At 37.5% G+C, this 13,771-nt stretch overlaps 1 protein-coding gene across 1 annotated transcript in view; it reads left to right on the top strand.

Annotated features, from left to right (window-relative positions):
* Positions 1 to 13,771, top strand: part of RALYL (RALY RNA binding protein like) — a 241,752-nt gene that overhangs the window by 93,096 nt on the left and 134,885 nt on the right. Inside the window, exon 2 of the mRNA XM_037050234.1 lies at positions 2,694 to 2,769. Coding sequence (XP_036906129.1) covers positions 2,694 to 2,769 — 76 coding nt within the window. The remainder of the gene's footprint in view (positions 1 to 2,693; positions 2,770 to 13,771) is intronic.

The following is a 13,771-nucleotide window of genomic DNA, read 5'->3' as shown; positions in this document are numbered from 1 at the left end:
AGAGAGTCTTACCTGCTTGTGGGTAGAGTTCGAGGTACATTCCCGAGTCAAATCATAAAACAACAAAATGCTCTATCAATTCTAGTAGTATGCTACCTAAAATTAGCCATGTAAACATATTTCCATGTGTTGACTGTCATTTCTGAAGATGACACTTTACAAAAGCACCTGACTCCCCTCTGCTGTGTTTCATGTACCTCAAATCCTGAGAAGTTCAGTTTATTGATTTCTTCCAGTCTATAACTTTCTAGTTATTTCTGCCATGGTATATTGATATTGCTTATTTAGTTTAAAGAAGAAAAGAAAACTCATTAAAATTTTTAGAACATTTGATATATTTTAAGCAATTCACTTGTGAAAGGTATAGTTGGTAGCTCAACAAATTTTTTTTTACTTTTTTATTCAATTTATTGGGATGACATTAGTTAATAAAATTATATAGTTTTCAGGTATACAATTGTATGATACATCATCCGTATATTATATTGTGTATTCGTGTATTCATTCACCTAGGTCAAGTCTCCTTCTGTCACCATTTATCTCCTCTTTACCCTCTTCTACCTCCCCCAACAAAACATTTTTCAAATGTTTTAATCTGAAGTTTAATATTTAGAAGGATAATTTAGAATTAAATTTTATCTTTTCCATGTATTTTTCATGGTAACTTGAAATATTGGAACCTCAAAATACATATGTTCCATTCTATAAGCTTCTCAGTTGGTCTGTACATAAACTCATAATGTCACATGCCCGTCCTCCCTCTATGTGGAAATCTGCTGTGTCCAGTCATCACCTGAACATGAGCAAAGGTTTAGCTCCCCCTGCTTTGTCTTTCTGCCTCGAAAGGGGTCCAGGCAGTTTCTCCACACAGGTGAATCCAAATAGAAACTGTTCAAGAGACTACTTTTAATGGTGCTTACCCAGTTTTACCAACCTTTTCTACAAAAATGTGATTCCAATACTCAGAGACTATAGTCCATCACTTGGTATACTTCCAGAGGTGTGTCTGTATAACACATAAAAATGCAACTAGAATTTTGTGGACTATCTCAAAAGAATTTGTGGAGAATGATTTAACCCACATTTTTTGAGGATACTATCAGATTTCTAAATATTACTATTTTGGTATAAATCTGAAAATTCAAGAATTTAAGAAATGACACCTTAACTTCTATACCTTAACATTCTGCTCCAAAGCCTCTATCTCAGGGGTGTCAAACTCATTTTTACCAGGGCCCCATCAGCCTCACGGTTGCCTTCAAAGGGACAAATGTAATTTCAACTCCTTAACAGTTAAGGGATAGTTACATTTATACTGTCCTAAAATTACTGCAGCCCTTTGAAGGTAACCACAAGGCTGATGTGGCCCCTGGTGAAAATGAGTTTGACACCCTTCCCTTATCTTATCAGAGTGGCATAAAATGGAACTTTGGTCATTCTTCTTGCCTCACCAGTAAATCATTTACAGACTACCAGGATAATCAAGAAAGAAAGCCTCAGTGGTCTCTGTGTCACCAACCACAGAGTATACTGTTAAGAGGTCATTTATTTGGTTTTTATGGTCCCTTTAAGGCCAATAGCTCTCAAGACATGACAACCTAACCTTTGGCTTCTAAAAAAACTGGGTCATTCTGAAGACACAATTAAATTTTGTCTTCATAAATTTCAATATAAAGGAAATGCTCCTTCATCACATCCTTGGCAAAACTTTATGGTCACTGATTACCTCAGCTCCCTGACTGGTGTCCCTTGTTCTTTGACCACAATCAACTCCTTTCACCCTCATCCCTGTCCACTACCATCAGGTTTTTTAATGATGGCCAGGAAAGCAGTGTGGACTATATTAATTTGCATATTTTAGAATAGATTTCCATACACTCAAAGGGAAATTATGCCTTTGAACAGCATTCAATTCTAGAAACTTTGGTTATCTTTACTAAGGGTAGCTCAACTATCCTTAATACAGTGTTTTGAGTCCACTCCACAAGAAATAAAAGTCTTCTTTTTCTTTTCTTGTAAAATGTCCCTCACTTCTTTCACATTTTCTTTAAGTTTGTCTCCTTTAGATTTTACTTTTTATCATCCTCTGAAAATGTTAACTATTAAATCTAGTGGTTTATGTCATTTCTCCAACTTTTGTCACTCAACTTTTCAATTTCCTATGTTTTACACATTTTTAAAGATTGATATTGATCAATTGTATGCAAATACTCTTTTGTCATGTGTTTAAGCTTCTTCTTTTAGCCTAATAACTTTTCAGAGTTTTAGTTCCTGTAGCAAAAGATGTGTTTCTCTATCTCCCTTCTCTCTTCTTTCCCCTCTTGCTGTCCCTCTTCATTTTCAGTTAGCATTTCTTATTCCCTTACCTTGTTCAATATTTTCTTTTTTTAACTAATTACAATCTTGCAATATGTTATGCATTATTCTTAAATATTATTTTTGTTGCCTACAAATCTATTTTCTCCTGTAGAAGATGACTTCTACAAGACTGTAAATCTAACCTGCCCAGTACATAATGTAACTAAAATAGTGCCTGGCCTACAGTAGGTGCTCAATAAATACTTGTTGAATAAATGAATGACATATAACATTTGCACTAACAAATAGCATAAAGAAAAATCAAACTTAATGGTTTACTTTCACCAATGGTTTCATATTTTCCCAACCTATAATATTTCATTTTATGCTTTCAGATATCAATATGGCAGGAGAACCCAAACCCTACAGAGCAAAACCTGGAAACAAGAGGCCCCTTTCTGCACTTTATAGGTGAGTAAGTAAGTACTATGTTCCAACATGTAGTAGTGGAAATGTTGGCCAACTTTAAAAGGCAATTCATATAACCCATAAGGAATCAAAAAAGGAGAAATCTTTACTGGCATAAAATACAATAAAATGCTAGTGGTCAACACATAAATACATCACACAGCATTGACTAGGATCTTGGATGCCTAACCTCATCACTTAAACTTCTACAAGATATTTCATTAATAAAATCTAATAAAAATCTTCCATGACTACCTGACAAGTAGGGAGAAGGTCACTATTTGTTGACTATTGCATGTCATGTACTTTAGTTTCACACAAGTTGTTTGTTTAATCTAATATTCCCAACAATGCTGTAATGTAGATATTGCAACTCTCATCTTAGAGATCAAGAAGCTGATCTGCAGTTTCTGAGAGATTCCCCTGGTCATACCACTGGGGAATGATGGCACCAGTATTGACTCATGCTTTTCAATACCACACTCTGAATTCTATCCACCTGGTCATCAGCCTCATTTGTGACAGAGTACATGTTTCTTGCATTCCCATTTCCCCCAAACAATACAGTCTTTCACTTTTCCAGAGAGATAGCTTTTATTCCTTTAATGTTTCTTAATGTTCATTGGTTTGAGTCCATTTAACATTCTGGTTTCCCCCACTATTTTCCCCTTCTATTTATCAGTTTCCAGACTTATAATCTCAATACCAGCTGGATAGATTACACTATATTTAGCATCTTTATTGTTCTTCATGTACCTTTCTTTCTTTTTTTTTAGATTTTATTTATTTATCTTTAGAGGGGAAGGAGAGAGGGAGAGAAACATCAATGTATGGTTGCCTTTTGTGCGTCCCCTGCTGGGAGTTGGCCTGCAGGGAACCCGCCTGCAACCCAGGCATGTGCCCTGACTGGGAATCGAACCGCGATCCTCTGGTTCACAGGCCTGTGCTCAATCCACTGAGCTACACCAGCCAGGTCCATGTACCTTTCTTAAATTAAATAAAATTTGGTAAATTTGGAGAAGAAAACTAAAATAAATTCCTGGCACTTTCATTTTTTTGAAAACAGCCATTTTGAAAAAAGTTATGTGCTACTATTAAGCTGTGTATCCCACTTCATGTACATTTTCCACAGGTTTCTGTGCTGTAAGTACTGAGTTTGCATCTCTCTTTGCTAAATTCCCTGCTAAATGTAGCCAACTGTCCCAGGCTATTAAGATCTCCTATCATCCAATTGATTTGGTGTGGGGGCAACTTTTCTCTTGAGTCCCCCCATCTGCCATGGATGAAAGTAAACATGACATGGCATGATTTGCTTGGGGAGGGGAGGTGGCCGATCCCTCAAAAGGGAAGGGCCATGAGCAGTGGCCAGTTTCTCAGGGGGGAAAAGCATTGAGCCCCTTCCTCCAAGGGCTTTTATTGGGTTGTAATACACAGGAATACAAGATGACAAGGATCAAACAGTAGATTACATTTCAAACATCTGAGGGCTTAGTCTGAGTTAGTGTCTGTCACAAAGAAAGTTTTGCAGAAACTTTAGGTTTCCTGCTCAAACCCTTAACATGAAACCCTTAAGCACTCTTAGCAGAGGAGATTTCACAGGTTTTTCAGGAATTCTTTGTGCTGCCAGATTTTTCCCAAGAAACCTTAACATGAAACCCTTAAGCACTCTTAGCAGAGCAGATTTCACAGGTTTTTCAGGAATTCTTTGTGCTGCCAGATTTTTCCCAAGATCCACTCTGGCAGAGCAAGGAGTTGCACCCCTCCCCAACAGGTATTCAGGCTTAAGTGGCTTAGAGCCAGGAAGTGCTTCTCCCAGAGGATATGGGGACTCGGGCTATGTCACATAGCTGTGGGGCAGGAGTTCATTGCTCACTCTTTGTTGTGGCCCCCCAAGTCCTTCCATGATGGCCTCCCAAGTGGTCGATTCTGGCTCAGGTTGCTCCCTGATATAAAGAGACTTTCCCATCGTGGACTTCCAACCATGCTTTGGGGGCAGGGAGAGGAAACTGAGGCAGAATTTGCTACCAGAGACAAGCCTTGTCTCCTGTGGCTCACATTCTGGAGGTCACTTGCTCATCCTTAGCCATGGAGGTGGGGGAGGGGGACAGGTAGGGTTACAATTTCTGAAACCAGGTAGAGCGGTCCCCAACAATTTGGGCCTTTCCCAGATTCATATCTTCACTCTATCAGTGCCCACATCCAATGAGCTAATGCAAAGGTTGAACAAGGCCCCTTTTCCCCTGATATAATTTAGATAAAGGAGAATTGAGTTATACATGCCACAAATGATTATGTGTGATCACAACTGATACAACATAATGTGCTCAAAAAATATATCCTGAGCTATATCCTGTTCTCTGAAAATGAGCACTTCTTTTTTCTTCAGCCACTCATGGCCTCATTTCCCAAACTATATAAGACAAAAGGGTCAGAACTAGGTGACTTCTGAGATTCTATTCATACCTGATACCCCAATGCTCTCTAATGAATGGCCATCAGAAATCTTAAAAGGTATTTTGGAAATGTACATTAACTGATCTTATTATTTTGTTTGTGTAAATTTAATTTTAACAGAGTTTTTAAACATAAAATGGAAAGCAACAGGAATTAACAAATGCTGATAATAGGTCATAGGGCAGTATGGCAGTGAAAAGTTGGAGGTAAAGTCACCAGCCAAAGGAAATGTTTATACAGCTGAGAAATTAAAATTATTTTCTAATTGGATTCATTTATAAATAGATGCACAGAGCTGTATCTAATGCATAATATTTGAAAGACCAATATTTAAGTTATTAAAAAATAATCAATGGCCTTCTTTCTTATCAAAGAGTTACCACTATCCATGCAATGAAGTTAATTCTCCCATTTTCCCTGTTCTTAGAGTGCTTTGATTTTCTTATGAGAATAGATGTTTATGAGAAAAAAGAAATGTCTTTGTAACTGTTATTTCTCTATTACTAAGTTATGATGAATTGTGAATTTGAAAGAATGAGAACCAGAAGTTCATTTTAATCTGACATATTGTACACAAACCACAATAGTGGGAAAATACATATTAATGCTATTTTTATCTGTTTACACAAATGCTGAGATGCACTGAAATTGCCAACTGAAAACAAAAGGAACAAGGAGGGTAGAGTGCCTCTGAGAAATCCTTTCACTCATGCTTTCTCATCCTTACATAAGCTTAATAAGAACAATATTTCATTTTTGTGTAAACCAACTGTGTTTTTATAGTTATTATTTATCTGTTCACCACCAAACTCCAGGTTGCTGTTATGTGCCTGGCTTTATTGATGAGAAAAGCAAGCTTCCAAGAAAAGAAAGGATTTACCTGGAGCCAGGTAACAAGATCAGGAACTGAACTCTGGTGGGCAGCCTTCAAGTCTGGTGATCTTGCTACTAGCTTACAGCTATCTCCTTACCTGCTATCATCTAAACAGCACTGGTTATAAAAAGCAGAGATTCCTGCCAACCAAAACAATCAGTTATATTTTTGTCCATGACTACATTGTATGTCACATAAGAACATGTGTTACCACCTATTTGTGTGACCACAGATAAGTGATTTTATAGGCACAGGTTTGAGATTCAAGTTCTTTATCTAACATAACAGTTGTGTAATTTTCTTTGTAAAGTGAAACTCAGTGTAGGAAATATGAAGATGGTAGCCACTGAAGAGAGGTGCTTTTTGCTTTCCTGTTCTTTGCATCTTTGGGTCTGTTTTATCTAAAAAGTGAAAGGGCTGGGATGATGTCATTTGTTCATTCATTCACTCATACAAGACATATTTATTGTGTGTTTCTTATAGTCTGGGCACTGTGGTAGCTGATTTTATGGGCACAGAAAAATGCCCAGGTTGCAGAGGGCAAAGAGAGAAGATAATGAAATAAGAGTAATTAATTTTTAGGGTTATTGGCAACCTCTGATTTACTTCTCTGTACTCATTTGCTCAGTTGGGGGTGGAAATGGCTTGCCATCAGACTTTCCTCCCCACTTATGCCCATTTCCTCACCATCATCAACCACAAAGCAGTACTGACATGGAATATCCACTGAGACATCACTTGACATATTACTGCTAGTAACAAAGCTTTTGATTTAGCCCAACAGGCCTAAGCACTTTCCATGTGCTAAATTAACATGGTATACAGGGAATACATGAAATGTTTTTAAAACACAGTGCAACTGTAAATATTTCTTGTGTTATACATGAATTAGGTGCATGAGATCTGTACAGAAAAAGCCCAGTCATTGTTAAGAAAACAAGAACGATTTATGGTACATTGATGTAATGTGACAGCCAAGAAGAGTGGACTGGAATGCACATGCATGAACAATGATGGCTTCACTGTACTAGGCAGTGCGGGTAGAAAAATCCATTGAGTGTGTGTCTGTACTATGTGGCCCTCACATTCAAAATGACTTTGCAAGTAGAACAATGATTCTGCATCAAATTTTGCATTAAGCTTGACTGCTCTTCTGCAGAAATTATTCAGATTATTCAGAAGGCTTTCAGGGACAATGCAGTGAGTGCAGCACAAATACGAGTGTGGCATAAACACCTCAAAGATGGTCAAGAATCTGTTGAAAGTGATCCACATTCTGGAATTCATGCAACAAGCCAAACACCTGAGAATGTTGAACGTGTATGGGCTGCAGTCAACAAAGTTTGGCTACTCGAGTGATTCAGCCCCATAAAGTCCAGATTTGGCACCCTGCAACTTCTGGCTTTCCCCAAAACTAAAATCACCTTTGAAAGAGAAGAGGTTTCAGACCATTGGTGAGATTCAAGAAAATATAATGGGGCAGCTGATGGCGATTCCAACAAAGGATTTTACAGAGTGTTTTAAACAGTAGAAGAGATGGTGGGAGAACCATGTGAAGTCCCAAGGTGCCTACTTTGAAGAGGACTGAGGCATCATCATTCTATGTACAATGTTTCTTGTATCATATCTTTTTAAATTAATGTTCTTATTTTAATAATTATTTGGCTGGATACTCACTGGACAGATGTTGTACGTATAAATAAGGTACATCAGTGAACATGAATTCATTCCGTGCTGAAGACAAATGAGAGCAGTGCTGATTCTTCCAACAGAGAAGGGGGTGGGAGGCCATTTCAGCTGGCTTCTGAACAAGTCACTCAGCAGACAAAGGGGAGAGCACACAAGACAGAGTATGCACAGAGCACAGGGAGAGACTAAGAAGAGCCTCTTGTGATGGAGCAAAGATAGACCACTTGAAAAGAATGAGTAACTGGAATGTTATGGCGACCCAGCATGTCTGTATCCCTGTAGGTCTGCACATCAGATGAAAGCAATATAGCTTTTATTCTGCAGCCAACAAGGAACCATTTGAATGTGGTGAGTGAGTAGAAATGGGGTGTGAGTGAGTGAAAGTCACAGACATGTCCAAGGTTTCCAGCTTGGGCAACTGGGGGAGTGATAACATGGCTCTGATGAAGAAATAAGAAAGACATGATAAGCAGCAGTCTGCGGTGTAGGGTTGAGGTTGAGCGAAACAAAACTATTTCTCTCTTGGACATGAATTCATAAAGATGAACAATTCGTGAATATAGCAATTGAAATAAAAATGTCTCTCATTAGAGGCCATTTGTATAGGAAAGATAATTAGCCATTTGTGTACATTCTATAAATATTAGGCCTTGTCCTAATGGTGAACAGCAAAAGCATTCTCTGAAGATAATATTGTAACTTTTACTAACTGGCTACTTCAAATGTGCTGTGTCCATCATACTATGTCTGTGGTGTTCCAAAATAATGATGCTCTCCCAGAAAGTGGGTTTACCAGCATGCTAAGTTCTAATTAGTGCTAAATCCTTGCTGAAATAAGAAGTATGTGATGGTTTCACTTCTACTTATAGCGGAGAAAGGCCTTTCCTCTCTGATTTGAGAAAAGCTGACAATTTATCAGAGCTGAATGAGATTGGGTTTTCACTTACCTAAGTGCAGCCATCCTAGCTCAGAAAAACATATAAAATGTAGAACTTTACCCCACTAATTGCATGGATATTACTCAGTATCATTCCCAAATGTGGTCTATGAAGTTCTATAGATACTTTTCATAGCAACTTTCCCACTCAAGAAAGGTGACCATGGGAATCAAAATTGTCTCAAGATAAACTATAGTATTATCGTTTTAAGGTCACAACAATTGGTGGTAGTAGTCATAAGTGGGGTTATGTTATAGGAACTTCAATGATCAAAAAACTTTAAGAACACAGGCGAAGTGAGGTGACTGTTCAGCAAATTCTGGTTATTTGACACTTGATCTTCATAAGTCTTATTATCACCTTTCCTGGTGATTCTATTGCATCATGGGAAAGGAGATCTTCAGGGGGCCCAAAATGTCCCCTACAACCTTGAATGAAAATGAAAGTAATAGAAGCTAATTTTAGCTAATGCTAAATAGCAAAAATCAATATGGAAGAAAAGTCTCCTGTACACCTCTGCTGCATCTACTTGCTCTGTGTGCTGAGAAATGTTTAACAATTACTTGTTGATTACTCTAAGTACTTTCTATCTCCTTTTATAATGTCAAGGATAATACACATTCACTTTCAGAAGCTTCATGCTTTCTGTTTCAGTGTCTCCTTTTGCACTGGTAATAGCTTCATTTCACTTGCTCAGTCAGGTGGGCCCACTCAGAAAGCAATTCAGGGGTAGACTCTTTTTTAAATGGAGTGCAAGGACATCAAGGAAATGTTGCTCCTGTCCCTGCACTAGATCCTGTCCTTCTGAAATGAACACAAGCCTCAGCATTGACACACCCATGAAAGTCATTTGAAGGTAGACTGAGTTCTTTGTATATTCTGGATATTAACCTTTTATTTGATGTATCATTGGCAAATATGTTCTTCCATTTGGTAGATTGTCTTTTCATTTTGTTAATGGTTTCCTTTGCTATGCAAAACTTTTAGTTCGATGTAGTCCTATTTGTCTATATGTTTTTCCCTTACCCAAGCAGATATATCAAAAAATGTTACTAAGAGTGATATCAAAGTGTGTACTGTATATTCTTCTAGGAGTTTTGTGGCTTTGAGTCTTATATTTAAGTTTTTAATCTATCTGAGTTTATTCTTGTATATGGTGTAAGAAAGTGGTCTAGTTTCATTTTTCTGCATATATCTATCCCAATACCATTTATTGAATGCACTATCTTTACTTCATTGTACATTGTAAACATACCTCCTTGTCATAGACTATTTGCCCATATATCTGTGGGTTTATTTCTGGGTTCCCTATTCTGTTCTACTGATCTATGTATCTGTTTTTGTGCCAGCAACATGCTGCTTTTATTACCATAGTCTTGTAGTATAGGTTGATATCAGGTAGCATAACACCTCTAACTTTGTGATTCTTTTTCAAGGTTGCATATAATTTTTTTAAGTGGGTTGTTACAGGGTCTGTGTAACAACCATAGTATCTTTTTTGCTCCCTATCCAATATCTTCAACTAAATTACAGGTATGGAAAAGCACTATTGTCAATATCTGCAAGAGAAAATACAAAAAAAAAAAAAACAAAAGTCCACTTCTAACACTCAAAGCTGAATATTTAAACATCTAACTGAGGGTTAGATGTAACTGAGGGTTAGTCCCCTTTAATTAACACTTCCCAAGTGAAGTGTTAACTCCTGTTAAAGCATAAAAGGTCTCACTTACTCTTCTTTAGATAGTTTGAATTGCTGAAATGTCTTAAATGAGTATGTTTGGTGGAAAGAGTGTTAGACATGCCTGGCACATAATAGAAGTTTCCTGAAAGGTGGTATATTTAATGAGCCTGGATCTCTTACAGATGTTCTACAAATTTTAGTTACTCTTATCCTTCTAATAATTATTCAAAGAAAAGGTCAGTAATAAAATATTTAAAGAAATTATTTTAAATGAGCCTTGGGCTATGATAATGTTGCTAAAACTCACACAGTCAACTAAATATGTCAGCAGTTCCTACAATTGCCTTAAGAAAAAATTTTTAAAGATTGTTTATAGTATGTCACTCATATTTCACATAAACAAATGTATAAACCTTTTAATTTAACATGCTTGAAGAGAGAGTTCCAGCCGAGAAGAAGATGCAGATAGAAACCCTTCACCCCCTCACACAACCAAAAGGAGGATAACAACTGATCTAAAATTGATAAACAACAAAAAAGCCAGAAAAATCAAACTTCATGGAACTTTGACAACCAAGGAATTAAAGAAAAAAGCAGCCAGAACAACCAGACTGGTAAGGCAGCAGGCATGCAGGCCCACTCAGAAAAACCAAGGCAAGGTGGCAAACTGGGTAGGTGGGGCTGGCTGAAGGCAATCAGGCAAAACTGAGACTCAGAGTTGACTGTGGACTATGGTGGTTGCTGCAGTGGGGGAAACTTCTTGTCTCACCATAGAATCCATTGGAAAGTATGCTGGAGCCAAGAAGGTGAGCTGCATTGTGTTCTCTCTGGCCCTTTCCTCATAGGCAGCACCATAGTGTAACAAAGAGGGTTGCCCTGCCCTGGTGAATACCTAGGGCCCAGTCCCCTTACAACTTATCATTGCTCCAAGACAAAGAAATATGGCCCAAATGAAAGAACAGAGCAAAACCTCAAAAAGAGAACAAATGATTGGAACAAAATGAAGAAATAAACATCCAAACAGAACAAAATGAAGAAACAATAAATCAAAAAAGTGAAGAGTCTTACAAACCTCTGGGACAACCTGAAACATTCCAATATCTGAATTATAGGGATGCCAAAAGAGAACAAGAGCAAAAAATTAAAAACGTGTTTGAACAAATAATGAAGGAAAACTTCCACAATCTGGGGAAAGAAATAGATTTCTAGGAAGTCCAGGAAGCCCAAAGATTCCCAAAGAAGTTGAACCCAAAGAAGAACACACCAAGGCACATCATCATTAAGTTACACAAGATTAAATATAAATAAAGAGTCCTAAAAGGAACAGGAGGAAAGGAGAGAGTGACCTACAAAGGAGTGCCCATAAGCTATCAGCTGATTTCTCAAAAGAAACCTTACAGGAAAAATGAGGCTGGAAAGAAGTATTTGAAGTCATGAAAGGCAAGGACCTACATCCAAGATGACTCTATCCAGCAAAGCTATCATTTAGAATGGTAGGGCAGATAAAATGCTTCCCAGATAAGGTCAAGATAATGGAGTTCATCATCACCGAGCCATTATTACATGAAATGTTAAAGGGACTTGTCTAAAAAAAAAGAAGATCAAAACTATGAACAGTAAAATGACAACAAATTGAAATTATCAACAAATGAGCCTAAAATCAAAGAAAAACAATGAAAACAAAAACTAAGCAAATAACTAGTACAGGAACAGAATCAGAGAAATGGACATCATATGGAGGCATTTCAGTGGGGAGGGAAAGGGGAGGAATTGGGAGAAAGCTACAGGAAAGAAGCATAATTAGTAGGCATAAAATAGACAGGGAGAAATCAAAAATGGTATGGAAAACAGAGGACTCAAAGAACTTATATGTACAACCCATGGACATGAACTAGGGGAAATGCTGAAGAGTTAGGAGGTGCAGGGTGAAAGGGGGATAAAAGGGGAGAAACTGGGAAAACTAATAGCATAATCAATAAAAATACTTTTAAAAAACTACAATATAATACAAAACTTGTGTGTGGAAAAAAAACAAAAACAAAAAAATGCCCTGGCTGGTGTAGCTCAGTGGATTGAGCACAGGCCTTCGAACCAGAGTATGTCAGTTCAAATCCCAGTCAGGGCACATGCCTGGGTTGCAGGCCAGTTCCTGGCAGGGGACACATGATACATTGTGTGTCCTTGGCAGAGGCAACCATGCATTGATATTTCTCTCCCTCTCTCCTTCCCTTCCCCTGTAAAGATAAATAAATAAAATCTTTAAAAAAACACCTAAAAATAAAATGCTTGAAGAAATGCCCACATAATACCCATTAAAGTAGACATGCTGCAAGTACTTCTCTGTTAAAGAATGACCAATTTGCAGTCTTCTGTTATGTTTTTATGCACAAATATCTATGAATACCTTCTTGAATATGAGAAGAGCATGGTGGTGGTAAGAGGAAACTGGATTTTGTCATTCCTTAATGCCAAGTATTAGCAAGCAAATATAACCAGAAACACTGAAATAAAGAACAAATTGACAGTACCAGAGGGAAGGGAGGAGAGGGATAATGGGGGAAAATAATGTAAGGTCCATCAAGAAACATGTATAAAAAAACATGAACAAAGCCAAAGAGAGTAGGTTCAAGGGTAAGAAGAGGGGATGGGTGGGATAGGGGATGTGGTGGGGTGAAAATGGACACAACTGTACTTGATCAGCAAAAAAATAAATAAATAAAAATAAAAATCAGAAAGAAATCTCATGCTTTGATATAGGAAAACAAATATAACCCAGTCCACACATGTTCTCAGGGTAAACAATAACCAGTCCTCCAAATCAGAGAACTGGGCAGCACTATTTACCACATGTAGTTCACCATAGACTCACCTGGTAATTGGGGTGACCATCTGTTTTAACCAATTGGCAGCTGGCTCTATCCAGATAAAAGTTAACATCTCATATCTTTGTATATGAGATGCTGATATATTTGCTGATTTTGCAACTTGGAGTCAGGTGTCAACCAAAACCAGGCCCCACTCTCTGCTATTCCTTGGAGACTGGGAGATGGGGTGCTGTCTAACCCAATGCCCACATTTCAGAGATGGCCTCCAGGCTTTCAAGAAAAGACATTCTTGGGTCATGAAGGCCTATCTAATTTTTTAAAGAATTTATAATTTTTTCAAAGAGAGGATAAAGTTTTCACAATGCAAAATTCCTGAAGTAAAGAAAAAGGAGGGGAAGGAAATCTTTTTCCTTATTTCTAAGAGTATTAATTTTAAGTTTTTAGGTTTTTGTCTGAAAATTTTTTAAAGCTCAGTGGTATTTAAGGGCTAGGTTTTTCAAGGACTGGTATTTAAGGAGTGACAGGAAGTTCCTTTTATTAAGCT

Source organism: Sturnira hondurensis, unplaced genomic scaffold (genome assembly GCF_014824575.4).
Source record: "Sturnira hondurensis isolate 20B ecotype Veracruz unplaced genomic scaffold, ASM1482457v3 Scaffold0006571, whole genome shotgun sequence".
NCBI lineage: Eukaryota > Metazoa > Chordata > Mammalia > Chiroptera > Phyllostomidae > Sturnira > Sturnira hondurensis.
Note: the sequence above shows the minus strand (reverse complement) of the source record. Positions and strands in the feature narration are given on the sequence as shown.